We start from the raw sequence: 18,121 nt of genomic DNA on the forward strand, positions 1-18,121 counted from the left end.
TCACGATAAAATGAAAATTTACTTCACGCGAGCAATGAAGCTGTGCTGCTTTTTATTTATTAATGCGTGTGCAATACGAGGACTAGGCCATTTGGAGATACCTCAAGAGAAAAATGCATGGCCAATACATTAAGTAGCTTGGATAAGTAATAGAACGAGGACTAGGCCTAATGGGGATACCTCGAAAAAAAACAGGTGATGTGGAAAGGAATACAGAGCAACAACTTAACAAAAAAAACTATCTTACCAAACGCTGTTTTATTTATTTCTATAGGAAATATGTTTGTCAACATAGATTATTAGAAAAATTCAATTAATAAGTACCAAAACGAAGCCACATACATATGCATATAAGAAACAAAGTAAGTAACCTTGGATTATTTGTGCAAATTAAATACATGATGAGATGTCTTTGGGTCTTCTTTAATTTAGGTACACATACAAATTCCATATACGCCAGTGTTCGCTTGGAAAATTATCAGTGTGGGACGCATTCCAGCCTTTATTATTATTATTATCGATATATTACCTCCAGAATCTCTTAATGCTAAACGTTTTCCTCAACATTTGGTTCAATTTTTGAAAAAAAAAAATTGACGAAAATTGGTACAAATTGATTGATTTTCAAAAATAAAACTAATTGTTTCTAATATCAGATAAAATTTAAAAAAAATCCAATTGACCCTTTTTAACAAAACTAAAAAATAACAACTAACAATTTGGTAAGTGATGATTTTTTACTTGAATATCTCGACTATTGACTTCAAATTAAACTTAAAAAACTGCTGATAACATTTCTAAAATTTTTGGAACTATTTAACCTACGATTTTTTATATATAGCTATCTATGTACCAATAATATCTTGTAATTATGCTTACAAGAATATACCAAATACGAATAACCCATGATAAAAATGTAGCTATGCCTATACATGTGCATAGGTACAATGTGCATAGGTACAAATTTTGTGAACACTATCTAATTAATGTTTTCAAATTTGTACCTACATACATATCCAACTTACGATTAACAACAAACTTTACCTACCTCCCTACATGCATAACTAACTCACAATTGAACCTAACGTATAGTTTCTTTCCAAAAAATAAAAAAATCTATTGCCTATATTTAAATATACAACTACATATGTAGAATATTCAAAATTTGAATCATTGTATATATGAGAAAATAAATTTCAATTATTTTAGATTTCATAAATTTAAAAATTTGGAATCAAATCCAACAAAAACAAAACCTACATAGTTCAATACATATGAATATCTCCATGACAACGCACAAAAAAAACGTAACAAATATATTATTTTTTTGTTTCCCTTACTCCCTTGATTTCGAGAGTGAAAATAATACAACCAACTCTTTTGCTCAACTCGCATTAACTTCTGTAATCTCCACAACAATTTTCAGTACCCCTAGCGCAGCCTGTCAACCATCAATGAACTAAAAATTCATGTTCCATAAGAGTACTTTAGTTTATATATACAAACATTATAGTAAGGCATGATGCCATTAAGCAATTTAAAGTAGCTGGATTTGTATCTAAATTTCCGCCACCATCATATCATATATCATTTTCAGCCACATCAAACGGAAATGCTAAAATAAACAAAAACAACAAGATATTAAACCATGATTACCAAGCTCAAATGTACAACGATGGTGCACTTCCCAAAAGCAAATACATTCTTGTCAAACATAGCCAGGAATGTGAACAACCCTTTTCTTTCCTCCGTATTTCAAAACAACGATTCGTTTGTAACCCATCGCTAGTTTTGTTTTACCTGGTTCAAATAAAAAGTTCAGTGTGGCATCACTGGCTTGGCTAGGCTGGTAGGCAGGCTAGTACGTTTTCAAGTCGGTCAACTTTTCGATATAACTTTGTTAAAAGTATTTTTTATTTTTAATCAATCAAATCAATAATAAATTTCCTTTGGTTATTTTACTTGCATAGTTTATGATTGAGTGTCTTTTCTGTTGGTGCTGTCTTGTCCTAGTTACATCCCATAGCCCAGTTTAGAAATCTAGGATAGTGAATTTGAAGCTATTCGCTTTCGCACAAATCCAATCCGTAGTGAACATTTATAGATTGCAAAAGATATACATAGTTTTTACTTCAATTTGTAGGTACCTACTTTTATAAATAAATAAAATTGTGCGTCCTGTTTCCTGTTAATTCCTAAGAAAAAGAAAAAAGAACTTCTAGTGATATATGTATGAGCGTGAAAATTATTTTCAATTCAGTTTTTCGTATGTACAGAGCCGAACATAATTAATGCATTCTATCATTATTCCTAATGAGGTTGGTCCCATTTTCTTGTTTAATTTTCTATATCTTTTTTTACTTTTAAGGATCAATCAAGTCTTTCTAAAGTATTTAGCTTTTTATTTAATAACAAATGCACTCAAAATCTTCTCAAGAATAATATTTATAAGAAATACTATTAATTGTAATATAATTTGTTAGTTTAAAAATGCATACGCCCGAAGGGGGACAGGCACAGCATCATTCTGTGTCCTACGATGGTAAAATAGCTGGCCTTTATGATTTGGAGAGAACACTGGGATCTGGGCACTTTGCAGTGGTCAAACTCGCTCGGCATGTATTCACGGGAGAGAAGGTCGCCGTCAAAGTGGTTGACAAAACAAAATTGGATGAAGTCTCCAAGGCGCACCTGTTTCAAGAAGTTCGGTAAGCAGGATAGAATAGCTCCAAATAAATTGCCATTCCTTATTAATAGAAAAACATTTGTATCTATGTACATATGAACGTTCATTCATAATTTTATTTTTAATACATACATTTTATGTTGGCGTGTTAAGCTGCATGAAACTTGTACAACACCCGAACGTCGTGAGACTATATGAGGTAATTGACACGCAAACAAAGCTCTATTTAATTTTGGAATTGGGAGATGGTGGCGATCTTTACGATTACATAATGAAACACGAGGGAGGTTTGTCTGAGGATTTGGCTAGAAAGTATTTCCGTCAGATTGTCAGAGCTATTTCCTATTGTCATCAATTACATGTGGTGCACAGGTTTGTTTTTTTTGTTTTAGTATTTTTCTGTTTTTATTTTTTTTTTTGAGAATACTAAATACTAATGTTTTTTTTTGTAGGGATTTAAAACCAGCTAATGTGGTGTTTTTTGAAAAGGCTGGCGTCGTAAAACTTACTGATTTCGGATTTAGTAATAAGTTTTTGCCAGGACAGAAGCTGGAAACGTCTTGTGGAAGTTTGGCCTATTCTGCTCCAGAAATCCTCTTAGGGGATTCTTATGATGCCCAAGCCGTTGGTAAGGTATACTTTGTTTAATGCGTTCGTGTGTTTCAATCAAATTGGTATCAAGATTTACATTTTATTGAAAAAAAAGAAAAAGTCATGACACTCATTGTTATATTTTCAATGTAGATTTTTTCCAAACTGAGTGATAACTACAAAAAATTTTAAATATCACTCTAATTGCTAATATAACATCTAGTGCGTCTTTTGAATCAAATGAAAAAGTTATTATTTAATTTAAATAATAGCGAATAACATTTGAATTTTAATTGAATGGAACTAATTGTCCATTAGTGCCTAAAAATTATTCTATGTAGCTGCATCAATATGCATCAAGACAAGGTGTATTGGTCATCTTCTGATGAGCCCAACCATTACACCGGGGCGAAACGCATATATGAACACTTATTCTGGTTATATTTTAAATCATATTTACTAAAAATTATGTTTGTACAGTGTTGCACTTAACTATTGGGACACAACGATTTCTTAACCCTTTTTTTTTGTTGGCCTTTTCAAAAATATGTTTCAATGATGGTTGCATCTTTTTGAAAACTAACATAATTAATTTCATGAACAAAAATCTTTAAATTAAATCTTAAAAAATAATTAACCAAAAATTCCTATTTTTTCGCACGAAATTAGTGGCACATTTGTCTTAAAGTTGAAAACGATCCATGGACATTTTATATGCTTAATATTTAGACGGCAAACCCTTCCGTTTAATAAGGGCAATTTATCTATTAGGTATAGAATGTACAAATCTATTGGTTGCTTCTTCTTATGATGGCGCTACAGTCCTGTGTGAACAAGGCCATCGCCCAGAAAACTTCTCCATCTAGTTCGATTCCTAGCTTGATGTCTTCAATTGCGCACTCCAAGTTGGTCGAGGTCACTTTCCACTTGTGCGCCACCTGATTCAAAGACTTTTTGATCTGGAGCATTGGTTTCCAATCGCTCAACGGGACTCAACCATTTCAGTCGTTAGACTTTTATCCTTTTGGGTAAGTCTACGCCACTGAACATCCTATATTCTTCTAAACCCACCTTCTATGCATAAAGGACCATAGATCAAACGAAGAACTTTTCTCTCGAAACGACCCAAGATGCTTTTATACGCTTTTGTCATAGTCTTCCGCCCCTTATAGCAGGACACGGATGATAAGGGTCTTATAAAAACACACTTTAATTGCTTTCTTAGTCCAACTGAACAGCATTTAGCAGGAGTAATTCTTCGTTTGATCTTAGCGCTGGTGTTGTTTTCTGAAATGATAGCGGAGCCTTATTAGACAAAGTCCTTAACTCTCTCAAAGTTACGTCTGTCGATGATGACGGTAGGTCCTTTCTAGATGACACCATATACTTTGTTTTGCCTCATTAAATTTTAAATCCATTTTTAAAGTCTGTCTCCGTACTCAAAAAATCCTCATTGACATCACGCTGAGTTCTTTCGATTATGATAATATCACCAGCATATGCGAGTAATTGAATTTTGAAAGATTACGACATTTTCGGGGCTCAGACGTCTGAAAATTGGTTAAGCCGTATAATTTTTCCACGAGGCTACACGGCCAACAGATAGAAAAAATCAAATGTTTCCCAAATGCTTTTTTGAGTGAAAATCAAAGATTTTCAACTTGCAATATTTTTGTCATCATCCAATGAATTTTTTGCAAAACTCTTGTCCCACTTCATCAGTGATTCTCGTTGATGTATATTTTTGTTTCGAAATTTAAATGAAACATTTTGATTTTTTTTTTCAATAAAAAACTGCCATATCTGAAATTCAGATTCAAATCAAATTAAATTGAGTTAAATCATCTTACACAGACGGAAAAGTCGGTGATAGTCAATTTGACTATACAAAATATGATGGTAAGAGCGTGGCCGTGTTAATTTATAAAATATTCATATTTATATATCCATTGTTACATTACAAACAATGATGCAATTTTGTCAATAACGTGTCCAGTCACCACCGTCGTCGAAATTTGCCTGGCATCTCCGAGGCATGCTTTCTACTAATTTGACGGCGTATTCTAGTGGCAAGGATCTCCAGATCCGACGAATTTTTGTAACACAACTGTTTCAAAGTGTATGAGCGTCTTCCACCAATTCAATGTAACGATGCCAGATTGAGTCTTCCACTGAGTACAGAACTTGCTGGTGGTGTTTAGGATCGTTGTCCTCCTTCAGAACCCAATCTTCATTTTTTGTGACGAACCATCGTTTGGCAGATGGCAGTAAAGCCTTTTTGTAGATTTTTATCATTTTCTCGGCATTTTGTTTGTCAGTAAAGGGGTACAAAGTGCCGAATCCCTGCTTTATGAAGCAACCCCAAAGATATGCCCATTAGAACATTCATCAGTAAAAATGACATTTTCAAAATCTATCTATATTCTAATGCGTCCCAGCGAGTCACTTTGTCACGTGGTTTTCAGTCAACAGAGGCTTCTTCATTGTGTTGCGCCATTTCAGATCAACGACAACTGATCCTTTGGTGACAATGCATCAGGGACAAAGCTTCCCTCTATTGGCTCGCGAAGAAATAAGAGCGAAATCTTTCATTAACTGTCGGTAAATTCGACCACGCTCTTACTTGACAGACTGTAATTATCACTTTAGCCGATTCCACCCCAGGCCCAATATATTTTTTATCGTTCTCCATTCTTAAGTTTTACTTACTTTTACGGTTACATTATGTTTATTCCTTCTACATAACATCATCATCAATTCATAAATATGAAAAAGAATGTATGAATAATATTCAAAAGAAATATTTATTTTAAAATATGAATAATTGTTCCAATTTAAAAAAAAAACTTCTGCAAACACATTTTAAATAAATCGCTGATAAATAGTGAGGTAGCAACATTAAAATTTTAGTTTTTCGGTTTTCAAAAAAATAAACTGTCAACAGTTTTGTTAATTATGTTAAAAACAAAGTCAAGATGGCTTAAATTGTTTTTAATTAGTTTATGTTTCCATTTGCTATTATTTTGTTCATCAAACAAAGCTAATAGTATTACAAAGAAGCAAGATTAATGACATTTTTTTTTTACATAATAAGTACTCGTAATTGCGAGCGTGTACCTAGACACAACGACGACGTTGCATTGAGTTAATCAAATTTTCGCCTCCCTACAGGTATCGACAGCCATGGATTCTGTATAGCTTGATAAAGTGCTTTGTTGTTAGTTGGTCTTATACTGGAAACATATATTTTGACATCACACCGAAGGTTCTTAATCGGGTTGAGGTATGGAGACTATACAGACCATTCCATTATATAAATCTTGTTTGCCTGAAACCACAGCTACGCAACTTTACTTGTGTACTTTTGGTCGTTGTTTTGCTGAAAAATCCAATCCAACGACATTTCATCTTAAGCATACGGACAAATAGTTTCTTGCAAGATTTGCACATACAGCTGCTGAACTATAATGCTTTCAATTCGATATATTAGACCAACACCATAGATTTTGTATGTTTAATGTTTTTTGCGGTGAAACGTGGATTATAATCGGTAATTGGTGCCCTTTTGCAAATTTCAATCCTTTGCCAACATGTTTGTTTTGTTGTTAAGGCACCTTTCGTGGACTCTGGGCCACTTGAGAAAAGAATTCGAGACTTCAATTTATGTTTGCCATATTAATATATGTAGGAATACAAATATTTATCAGCATAATCTGTGTGACAGTATTCAAAGTGTTTTCGGCAATCAAGGCAATAGGGAAATACGAGCTTAACAAAATATAACAATTAAATAACCAAGGTTAGGAGCAACAGTTCACAGAAAAGGGCCCAGTGACTTACAACTGTAAACCATTCCTGTGTGCGAGTCATTTCAGGGATGAAGGGGGCCTTCATTTCTTAAGCCGAATCCGAAGAAAAAAATTGAGAAAGCACTTCATGACAAGAATAAATCTTGGAGGTTTTGTCAATACCTCTCAAGTGGAAGTACCCGAAAAATAAACTTTAAACTTTACCGAGCAGCTGATTGTGAAATGTCAAAAACAGTTTTTACTACCGTTGTAGCCGAAATTTTACACTACGAAGAGTGTTTGCAGTTGCCTTTAGCCAACCAGGAACTTCTGACATTATTGTATCAATCCTTGAGGCAATTTTTACCAGCTGTCTTTACCTGGTCCATGTTCCCTCGGCATGGAGAGAAGTTAAAGTTGTTTTTATACCCAATGCAGGTAAATGCTCGCAAGTCAATTCTAAAGATCTACGACTTATAAGTCTACCATCATTCCTTCTTAAGACCTTGGAAAGATTGATTGATATCCATTTAATGGCAAGTACCGATACAAGACTTCTGTCTTCGTCTCAACATGCCTACTGTAAAGGTAAATCGGTGGAAACAGCGTTACACACCTTATTACGTACCGTCGAATATTCCCTCCATCATAAAGAGTTCACTATGGTTGTTTTCCTTGACATCGAAAGTGAGAGTTCGCTTTTGGAGTTAATTAATTTAATGCTGACTAGCAGAATAATTAACTCAAACCTGGGCAACTCTTCTGGCAGATGATTCGTTAGTAGAGGGACACCGCAAGGTGGTGTTCTATATACGGACGACGTTCCTATAGCAGTTTCAGGAAAGCATCTTAACACCTTAAAAGAACTTTTACAAAATGCCTTAGACAGACTAATACTTTGGGCTGATCAGTGTGGACTAAGTGTTAACCTACACAAAACCAATTTAGTCTTATTTTCGAGAAGATACAAAATTCCATTTGTCAACCCTCCCTATATTAAAGGAATCTAATTGAAATTTTCAGAAGAGGCTTAATACCTGGGTCTTGTACCGGAGACAGTCAAAAAAATTACTGAAGCTCTCTTTTACTTGCAAAATAGTTATTGGTAATAAATGGGACTTACAACCCAGAATCACGCTATACACATCGGTAATCAGACCGATTTTAATGTACGGTGTGGCAGTATGGTGGACTGCTTTAGAGAAAGCTATAAACTGCGACAAATTAAATAAAGTCAGCTTGCCTGTGTATAAGCGGTTGCTTCGCACGATCCCATCTGCGGCACTGGACACCTAACTCTACCTAACTGCTCTTGACATATTTAGCAAAGAAATAGCTGCAAGCTCTGCTATTCGCCTCAAAGCTTCGTTGCTGGGGACTAACAACATTTAGAATCAATTCCAAACAACACAGACTACACTATCTCCCAACTGCAATAGCATGTTCCAGGCGGAACTTTTTGCGATAAAAGAAGTCTTGTCCTGGCTAAAAGAAAACGTGATATCACCATCTGATATCCGTATTTTCTCAGATAGTTACGTCACAAAAAACTTCTGGCCAACACTAGATTTAAAGCCTTCAAGGTGCTATCTCTAAGCAGATCGCATATAAGCTCGATAATAGGTGTCATAACCGGACACTGTCTAATAGGAAAGCATGCCACGCGACTTTCAAATGACTTTTGCAGAAGCTGTATGGACGAAGAAGAGGAGACACAATTCTTCATCTTCTCTGTACGTGCCCTGCTCTGGCTCAGAAACGCGAGAATTACCTAGGAGAATTTTTCTTTAACGATCTAAACGATCTTAATTATATCAGCATAATCATCCTCTCACGTTTCGTAAGGGACTCAAAATAGTTCCATTGAGCTAAGGAGGAAGCCTCAAGATTCATGTGGTATCACAATGGGCCATTATAGTGGCCTAAGTGTGTCCGTTTCCATCATGGACAGCCACTTTAACCTAACCTTACCTTGGCCAACCAGAATGACCTGACTACGTAGTCAATAGCTTAATGAAGGTCCCCAACATTTGCAAGAATATTGATTTTTTCATAACACAATTCTTATGAGCAAATGTTCAAAATATGTATAATAAGTTGAAAAAATCAAGCTTCAAAAAATACATTTACTTTTATTTTTCGTTTGTTCTGCCGACCAAGCAGTCACGAGCTGTCCTGATTCATTTCAAAAATATCTTCAAAAAAAGATAATGTTTTTAAATGTACAGAATTGTGCAAAACCTAAGCAGCCATTTCGACTTTACATTTCAATATTGTTTTTCCCATGCTTTGGATAATAAAAGAATAACGCAATTTATGTCGAATTATAGTTTTATATAAAAATAATAACACTATAAACATTTTCTAAAAATAAAATAACAAAAAATTCAACGATTTCGTATGTGCAAAACATAAGCAACTTTTCAATACTTTGTATAGTTTCCCTTATTTCTTAGGACTTCAGCACATCTTCTCGGCATGGAAGATATTAAATTAGAGATGACATCTCGTGGTATGTTTTTCCATTGTTCTTGTAAAGATTTAAAGAGCACCGCCTTGGATTGGAAGCGTTGCCCAGCGACTCGATTTTTGAGAATCCCAAAAAGATTTTTAATGGGATTCAAGTCTAGTGATTGTGCCGGCCAATCAAGAACTTGAATCCCATTGTCTTGAATCCACTTTTTAACCAGCTTCGACGTGTGTTTCGGGTCGTTGTCGTGTTGTTAATATCATAAGACTGAAACACAACCTTTTTTCAAATATTTTTTTGTAAGCAACGGTTTTTTGCATGGCCTGTAACTTCGAAGGTCATTTTCTAGGGCACGTCTTCGCACAGTGCTTGCATCAATATTAAGATGTAATGAGTGTACTACTTTCTTTGAGCTGATGAACTTTTTTTTTTATTATGTTACAAATTTGTCTATCGGTTCTTCTTGAAATTTGTGATGCCCCACGATTATACTCATTAATTATTTAACATTGACATATCGAAAAACAAACCGAAGCTGTGCCTTAATTTAAATTTAACAATTTTTTAAAATTTTAATTTTTTTTAATTTGAGAATGTAGTAGTAGTAGTAGTAGTAAGTGTGATTTTTATTTACATTTATAAGAAGTAATTACATAGTTTGGTAGTTATCACAAAAGAGCATTGGCATGTGCCGTCAGCCGAAAAGAGAGCAATAATATTTCTTAATACAAAGTAAGAGTTAATTTAACGCAAAGTTTACATTAATAACAAATAGATAAACTAATACAATAAATATAAAAATTAATTTTTTGATTATAAAATTAAAAGCAGAATCAAAAAGATTCGTTTATGATTTGATTTCGATATTTATAGGCAGTTTTTATGTAGCAGTAAAGAAGTGTCCAATTTTCGCCATTAAGAATACCCTGAATTTCATCTTCATTAAGAGTATTTTTTCTCCAGATTGATCTTCTGATTGAGTTTAAAATAGGACATATGCCAATGAAATGACATATGTCTTCTCTAGTTCTCATATTGCACAAGGTGCATTCCGGATTTTGCTCGCTTATATAGGGTACGTAATTTAGTCTAAGGAGTTCGCCTCTCGCTTTAAAGATAGTACTTATAACATCTAGACTATTCTGGTCATTAAAGTAATTATTTTCTCCCAGGAAGTGGTTTAAAAGCTTATACGAGCTTCTTGTTTGACTTTGATGGCAATGTTCGATGAAAGCATTTCTAGCTGAGTCTTCAATTTTACTTAAAAGGGTTTGCAGGTTTATTCTTAAATAATCTTCATTTTCTAGTTGGAGTGGAACATCATGCTCTAGGCTCAGTCTTCTCCATTCCGAAAAAATTGTTCATTTCTGTTTTTGAGATGCAAAGCGATTTTATTTGTGAGGCGATGGTTAGGGTGTTTCAAGGTCTTTATTATATATCAAATCAAGAGTGTACAAATACAGTGGAGGTAGACCAGTTTCGAGGTGCAACATGTACGTTGGTGAATTTTCTGAAAGTCTGAATATTCTTTTTAAGAAAAAACGTAAGAGTTTTTCTACTTCTTCAAACTCGAGAATACCCCAAATTTGTGCCGCATAACACATAATTGATCTGACTACTGCTTCAAAAATTCTGTATTTTGCACTTGAAGCTATATTTCGATTGCAGAATACTGTTTTCCAATTACAGTTTATCGCGCGTTTGGATTCTTTAAGTTTTTCTTGTAAATGCTTTTTGAATGATAGCGTTTGAGTAATCCAAACACCGAGGTATTTATATTCCTTAACAGTTTCCAGTTTTTCATTTCCCCAAGTCCAACTTTCATTCCTTGCAAGACGACCCGCCCCGTTTCGAAACACCATTACTTTTGATTTAGCTGTATTTATTTTTAGGTTCCACAGTTTGCAGTAACAATACAGTTTATTTATCATGATCTGGAGCATGTTGGGAGATTCGGAGAGAACTACAATGTCATCAGCGTAGAGCAATATTTTTAAGGACATTCCATCAAAAAGAACTCCACCCGGAAGAACCGTAACTAGATCGTCTAAATAAATTGAGAAGAGGAGTGGACTCAAGAGACATCCCTGCTTTACACCAGTTGTTGGTTCGAACCAATTTGAAAGACTATTTCCATCCCAAACAGCCGACTTATTTTCTTCGTTGAGCTTTTGAAAGATTCTTAACATTTTTGTTGAAACTCCAAGGTTGCTTAGTTTGAGAAATAGAGATCTTCTGTCTATGCAATCGAAAGCTGCCTTGAAGTCTACGAAGAACGCATACATTTTTTTTCCTTTTTCCACATACATACGAGCAATACTTGTTAGAGAGAAGATATTATCTACTGTTGAGTACCCCTTGCAAAGCCGGCTTGAAATTCGCTTAACCGGTCATTTTCGTTTATCCAGTCTGTTAAACGTTGAAGTAAGATGCCTGTGAAGATTTTCATGACAGTGTTTAAAAACGATATACCTCTGTAGTTACTGGGATTTCTTGGATATCCTTTTTTTAAAATCGGTAGTATTACACTTTTCTTAAAACTGTCAGGAACTTCTCCCGTGGACCAAATAAAATTGAATGTCGATGTTAGTTTTACTAAAAAATCTGTTGAAGCGTTCTTGAAGAACTCATACGATATGCGATCTTCACCAGGGGCTTTGTTCAATCCACATCGGTGTATGACACTTGTAACCTCTTCGAGCAGTATAGATCGGTCTAAGAAAATGTCCTGTTGATATGGGAGTGCATATTCCATGGGGTTTGGATTTGGTGGCGGATTTAGGAGTTTTTTGAAATGTGTAGCTAACTCTCCAGCTTCCACTTTGATATTTTGCGAGAACAGGGCTCCATTTAGCACTTTGGCAGTTTTCCAGAAGGAACGACTGTCTTTGATGTTAACCAGGGCTGAAGATAAATTTTGTGAATAACGCTTTTGTTTTTGAGCGCATAAAATTTTGTAGTTTTTGTTAGCCTCGCGATACATGATTTTAGCGTAATTGGAATTGCATCTTCTTAACAGGAGGAGAAAGGCAAAAGATTTTTTCCTTGCAGATTCGCATTCCCAATCATACCATGGTTGCTTGTCTATTTTAACTATTTTTTTCTGCAAAGGCTTCGCTGATTCCATAATACATGAAGTAAGAATATCTGAGCCCCATATAGACTGAAGGTCAGTTTCGTTTATAAGGCTAACATTGAGGTTTACATTCGCTGTATACTTCTCTAAATCTCTTTCATACTACCGTAGTTTAGGTAATAAATACTGCTGTTTAGGCTGAGAATCCTGCTGAAGCTTAATATCAACTTGAACAGATATGGGTAAATGGTCTGAGTAGGTAAGCTCATTCACTATGAAGTCAGCAATATATTTTAGCCATATTCCCTTTGCAAGACAATAATCTATCGTTGAGCAAGCAGTACCCCTGATAAATGTGAAATTACCATTTGTATCGCCGTTTGTTCGTCTATTTAGTAAGGTTAAGCCGATGGATTCACACATTTCAACTAGTTTCTTTCCATTGCCATCCAAAACTTCATCTGTTGCACTTCTTACATTTTTATTGAATCAGGCAAAAATTCCGGCTCTTCATTCAGTATTTGTGAATTACCAACTCTCCCGTTAAAATCGCCAATGATCATTAGGTCTTCTTTTTCGAATTCTAAGAGAAAATTGTATAAGCTGCTAAAGTCTTGCGCCTATTTGTTGCATTTTATATAGACTGGTATTATATATATTTTCGTCTGTTCGACAGTTATTTCTATCAAATCTCTTTGAAGTATTTGGACATAACTACAATCAATGCCTATATCCTTTTTTATTCCAAAAAGACTTCCTCCGCTAGCTCTTCCTTGTGCGGACGTCCTAGTTGCTGGTATCCATAATTTGAGAATGTATATTTTTATAAAAAAGATAAAAATACAATATACGAATATAAACCTATAATATCACATAAATTGTCATTTAATATCGAAAGAATCGAAAGACCAATTTTATAATGTAATAACAAAATGGTTGCTTAGGTTTTGCACAATACTGTATTTTTATGTTCATGCATTTTACTTTTCCACAATACAAATTACTTAATTGGATAAAACATTAAATTTACTCTAACAAGAAAAGTTTTCGATGTTATCTGTCCTTATTATTATTGATTATTTTGACTAAAATATATTCTTCAAAATGAAAAAATAATGAATTTATGAATTTTTAAGAACTCATAAAGTTATTACAATGTTTTCTGAATGTATCTTAAATAACAGTTCAGTATATGGATTGTAAATTTAGAACTTGTCCTTAGACTATTGAGTAATTAAAAAAGCTTTATATAGAGATTTGGGTTTTCAACTTCAGAAATTTTAGAAAATTAGATACAGAAAATATTATAATCTATGCGATTCCATCTAAAAAAATTTGTGTGTACCAATTCTTAAAAAAATAACGTAATTTAATAAAATGTCTTTTTCAACAGATATCTGGTCATTGGGTGTAATTTTATACATGTTGGTTTGTGGACAACCGCCGTTTGAAAAAGCAAACGACTCTGAAACATTGACAATGATCATGGATTGCAAGTATTCCATGCCCAGCCATGTAACAGTTACATGCCGTCGACTAATAGCATCGATGTTAGTTCGAGATCCAGAAAAGCGAGCAACGTTAGAACAAATCTCACAAGATGTTTGGTTGAAACAAAATTCATCAGGAGCAGAACCATTACTGGATCATTTGCCATTAGTTAGCCATGAACAAGTCAGTGAAGATGATCATGCTTTTATTATTCAAAAGATGATAAATGGAAACATAGCAACAAAAGAAGACATAATGCAGTGAATATACAATTTTAATTTTATATTTTTTTTGTTATTAAAGTTCTAAAAAAATGTTTCTAATTTGTTTTGTTGCAGATCTCTTGATAGAAATAAATATAATCATATAACTGCAACGTATTATTTACTTGCTGAAAGGCGACTGAGGCAAAAGCGACAAGAACAAGTTCAGAAACACCGCCCTCTCTTTCTTCCTGCAAGCCCTGGAAGGTAAGTTATTTCCAAATAAAAAGTGTTTTGAAAATTCAAAAAAGTGTATTTTTCAATCTCTATTATTTGGGATCTAAAAACTTCTCTGATATGAATAAATTATTAACACAAAACAAATTATAATATTGCAGACTTTCATCAGCAAATCGCAGTGTACCCGAAGATAATAAATTAAAAAGTGACCAAGGCAACAAATTATTGGTCCCTGTAAACATTGAAGTATGCAATTCAATTGAGTTTACTTCAGAGGCAGTTACGGTAATAATATTTTTATTTTGAATTTGACAAAAAAAAACTGTTGAATAACTTGTTTTCTATTTCAGGAAAAAAGGAACAGAAAATGTAGCATTGTTAAGGAAGAAGATGAAGAAGAAGCCTTTGAATGTCCAGACAAAAGTGAATCAAAGGTTTCTACTAACCGTCGTGCTTCGATTGCTGACGCAAGAATAAACCGAGCTGTGCAGGAACGCAGCGTAGAGTCGCAATATATGTCCAAATTAGTTATAAAACCAATAGCTCCAAATGAAAGTTCAAACAATGCTTTCACAGTAGAAAAGTGGGATAGCTTACGTTTAGATTCTAACAAAAAGTCACAAAATTCCAGCATGCCAAAGAAATCTCCCGGAAAAAGTGATATTTTGAAGCAGCCGAAAGTCCATCAACCAAATCCCCCTTTAAACGAGCTTCAAGAGGCTGGAGGAATCGTTGAACAAGATGATTTTACTGAGCTGCAGCATGACCTTTCTGGTATTAAAGATTTAGAAATTAGTAAAATGAGAAATAAAAATCCAGTACTTATGCACAGGCGAACAAAATTAAATAAAATGCGAACTCCTTCATGCAGTAGTTCAGAGGCATCCGACGACGAGGCGAAATCGAAGAAAAAGAAAATTCACAAAATTGGCGGCGATACGCCCAATCGCTTCAGAGTTAACCGACGTGACTCTTATGACGACTCAAGTGACTCACAGGATCAAGCTAACTTAGGATCGGGTCAGAGCAACACAAATATTGTGTTAAGTAATTCCAAAGATGAAAAATCTGGTTCTGGTAAGAAAGAAGAACAATCAAAGGCTGGGGAGCCTCAAAATTCTCACTCCAAACAAAAGAAGGGATGTTCTTTAATGGAAAATTGCTTGCCAAAAGTAGGCGGAAGGAGAAGACTCCGTGAAAGTCAGTCACTTGATAGAATAACAGAATCTCAAGAATATGAACAGCGCCAACGTTACAACAATCTCACTTGCAACAACTATAATGAATCCGTAGTCACACAATTTCAGAACATGTCATTAAATTCAAATTCGGTCCCAGAACAAGCTTGGACAATTGATAAAATGATTCGCTCTAGTGAAGATAAGATTAGCCAAGAACCAAAATCTGGCGCCCTTAAGAACACGTGTGATATGAATTCCATTGAAGAAATAGACTTATATATCGGAATGAATGTGACTAAAGCAATTCAAACCACAGGCTCAAAGTACTCTGTTACTATGAAAAAAATAAGGAGGCTTGGAAAGTATTTTCCAGTTATTAATTTATCATAATTATTAATCAACTTTAATGTTAAGTTAACTAATTTTGTAATTGTTTGTGTAGTTGAATCATGTTCTCATATATGACATTTATTCTCATTTGTAGTGTAATTAATTTGCCAAAGGCTTATTTTAGTAATAATAAGAATTTATTTCAATTCAAGATTTAGTTTCATTTCACCTACATACACTCATACGGAGGCGAACAATATATTCTCGGTATTGGGGTGAAGCTGTGGTTATATATATAAATTGACTTATTTATCAAGTAATACTATTATTTTAGTGCATTCATGTAAAATTTCATATAAATGTGATTATTATTTCGCGTTTCGTATTTAGTTAAACAGAATAATGATGGCAACTGAAACGATGATGGTGAAAATTGAGCATCGCACTGCAATTAAATTTCTTACTAAAAGCCAAAAACTATTCATGAAGAGATGGTGGCTATTTACCATCGTTCCGCACCTTCATTATCAACTGTGCAAAAGTGGTCAAGTTCAAGACAGGTAAAGAGAGCATTGAAAACGACCCCCGCTCCGGCGCCCCGGCTACTGCTTGTACGGGAGAAAGCATCAAAGAAGTCGAAAAACTTGTTCTTGAAGATGCCCAAATGCTCACAGCGCCTCAGAAAAAAGTGAGAATCGCATGCTGTAGAGAGCTTTTGGAGATGTGTAGTGAGAACGCGGACGGAGTTATGGCTCGAATTGTTACTGGGGACGAAACATGGGCTCACCACTATGACCCATGCAGTTGCATACAAAAGGAACAGACCCCCCGAAGAAGTTCAAAGTCACTCCGTCTGCCGGAAAGCTCATGGCCACAGTTTTTCGGGACTCAAAGGGAATCTTGCTTATTGAATCCAAAAAAAAAGGTGAAACCATCAACGCCACATCCTTCTCTTCCACTTTGCATACTTTGCGGGAGGAAATTAAAAAGAAAAGACGGGGTAAACTCGCAGCGGGTGTGTTTCTTCATGACTACGCTCCTCTTCACACGGCGCGAATTTCCAAGGCTGCTGCGCGAGATTGTGGTTAAGAAATCCAACTTCCACCCTATACAAATGTGGAAAAAGATTTTCGGATGATGAAGAACTCAAGTCAGCAATAAATGGGTATTTTGCAGGGAAAGAGGACATTTTTTTTTTTGGAGGGTTTAAAAAAGCTTATCTCAAAATGCAACAATAAATACATTGGTTTTAAGGGAGATTATATTGGAAAATAAAAACAATTTAAATTGAATTCGCATTTTCCTTTATATCGATACCGAGAATATATTGAACGCCCCTCGTACATACAACATAATATGTATCTATGTACATATATATATTTATGTATTTAACAATACATAATAAACAATAGCCCAAAGTGTGATTCGATATTAGATGGAACAAAACCATTAAATTATTCTTTTACAAGCTTATGGAAACCGTCATCGTTAATTTTTTTAATTAAATACATTACAACGATTGCTTCCACATGAATTAAAGCAAAACAGTTATTTAAGTTTATACATAAATATTAATGTGTGATAGTTATGTTGGGAATTCCGATAATGAGGGTTTTAGGATATGGCAGAATATCTGTTTGAATTCATAATTCAATCTTATGCTAACTGAAATTCTAACTAGGATTGTAGGTTAACAAATCAATTGATACATATTGATATTCGGATTTTAGTAAAATCAGACTAACAAGACTACCCCTGGAACCGAATAAAAGTGGTCTGATTAGCAGGTTCCATTTTAAGTAAACCGATCCACTTATAGAAGGTTTATCATCATGTTTATTTTCCTAAGAGTTATTTTGAATTATGTACATACAAACATACATATTATATCTTAATTGTACATATTTATATAAATGTTTGAATCTAGCTCCGATTACGTATTAAAAGACAGGGTTTTGTATTTATTTTTATTAAAAGAAAATTAAGCAGCAGCTTAACTAACCCTTTGGAAAATCCACACATAAAAGAAAAAGAACGGACGTTTTTACGTGAGAATTGAAATCAA

The 18,121-nt window shown here is 34.3% G+C and overlaps 1 protein-coding gene across 2 annotated transcripts; it reads left to right on the forward strand.

Moving 5' to 3' along the window:
* The first annotated feature begins 1,841 nt into the window (after positions 1-1,841).
* LOC129950115 (SNF-related serine/threonine-protein kinase) lies at positions 1,842-16,267 on the forward strand. Of its 2 annotated transcripts, XM_056061940.1 has the most exons (9): positions 1,842-2,087; positions 2,144-2,318; positions 2,484-2,708; positions 2,840-3,058; positions 3,139-3,314; positions 14,005-14,362; positions 14,441-14,572; positions 14,704-14,830; positions 14,896-16,267. In XM_056061940.1, exons 2-9 carry the CDS (start codon positions 2,314-2,316, stop codon positions 16,114-16,116), a joined length of 2,463 nt encoding a protein of 820 aa, XP_055917915.1. In that variant the 5' UTR covers positions 1,842-2,087; positions 2,144-2,313; the 3' UTR covers positions 16,117-16,267. The 2 variants fall into 2 exon arrangements, with proteins under 2 accessions (XP_055917915.1, XP_055917914.1); XM_056061939.1 differs by having other exon boundaries at positions 1,842-2,318.
* Positions 16,268-18,121: the final 1,854 nt, after the last annotated feature.

This window comes from Eupeodes corollae, chromosome 3 (assembly GCF_945859685.1).
Source record: "Eupeodes corollae chromosome 3, idEupCoro1.1, whole genome shotgun sequence".
NCBI classification, from domain to species: Eukaryota; Metazoa; Arthropoda; class Insecta; order Diptera; family Syrphidae; genus Eupeodes; species Eupeodes corollae.

Excerpts from the sequence above, each read along its gene's own strand:
- LOC129950115 (XM_056061939.1), top strand. Across the intron at positions 3,059-3,138 it reads CAATTACATGTGGTGCACAG|GGATTTAAAACCAGCTAATG; the intron begins GTTTGTTTTTTT and ends TTTTTTTTGTAG. Across the intron at positions 14,363-14,440 it reads ACAAAAGAAGACATAATGCA|ATCTCTTGATAGAAATAAAT; the intron begins GTGAATATACAA and ends GTTTTGTTGCAG.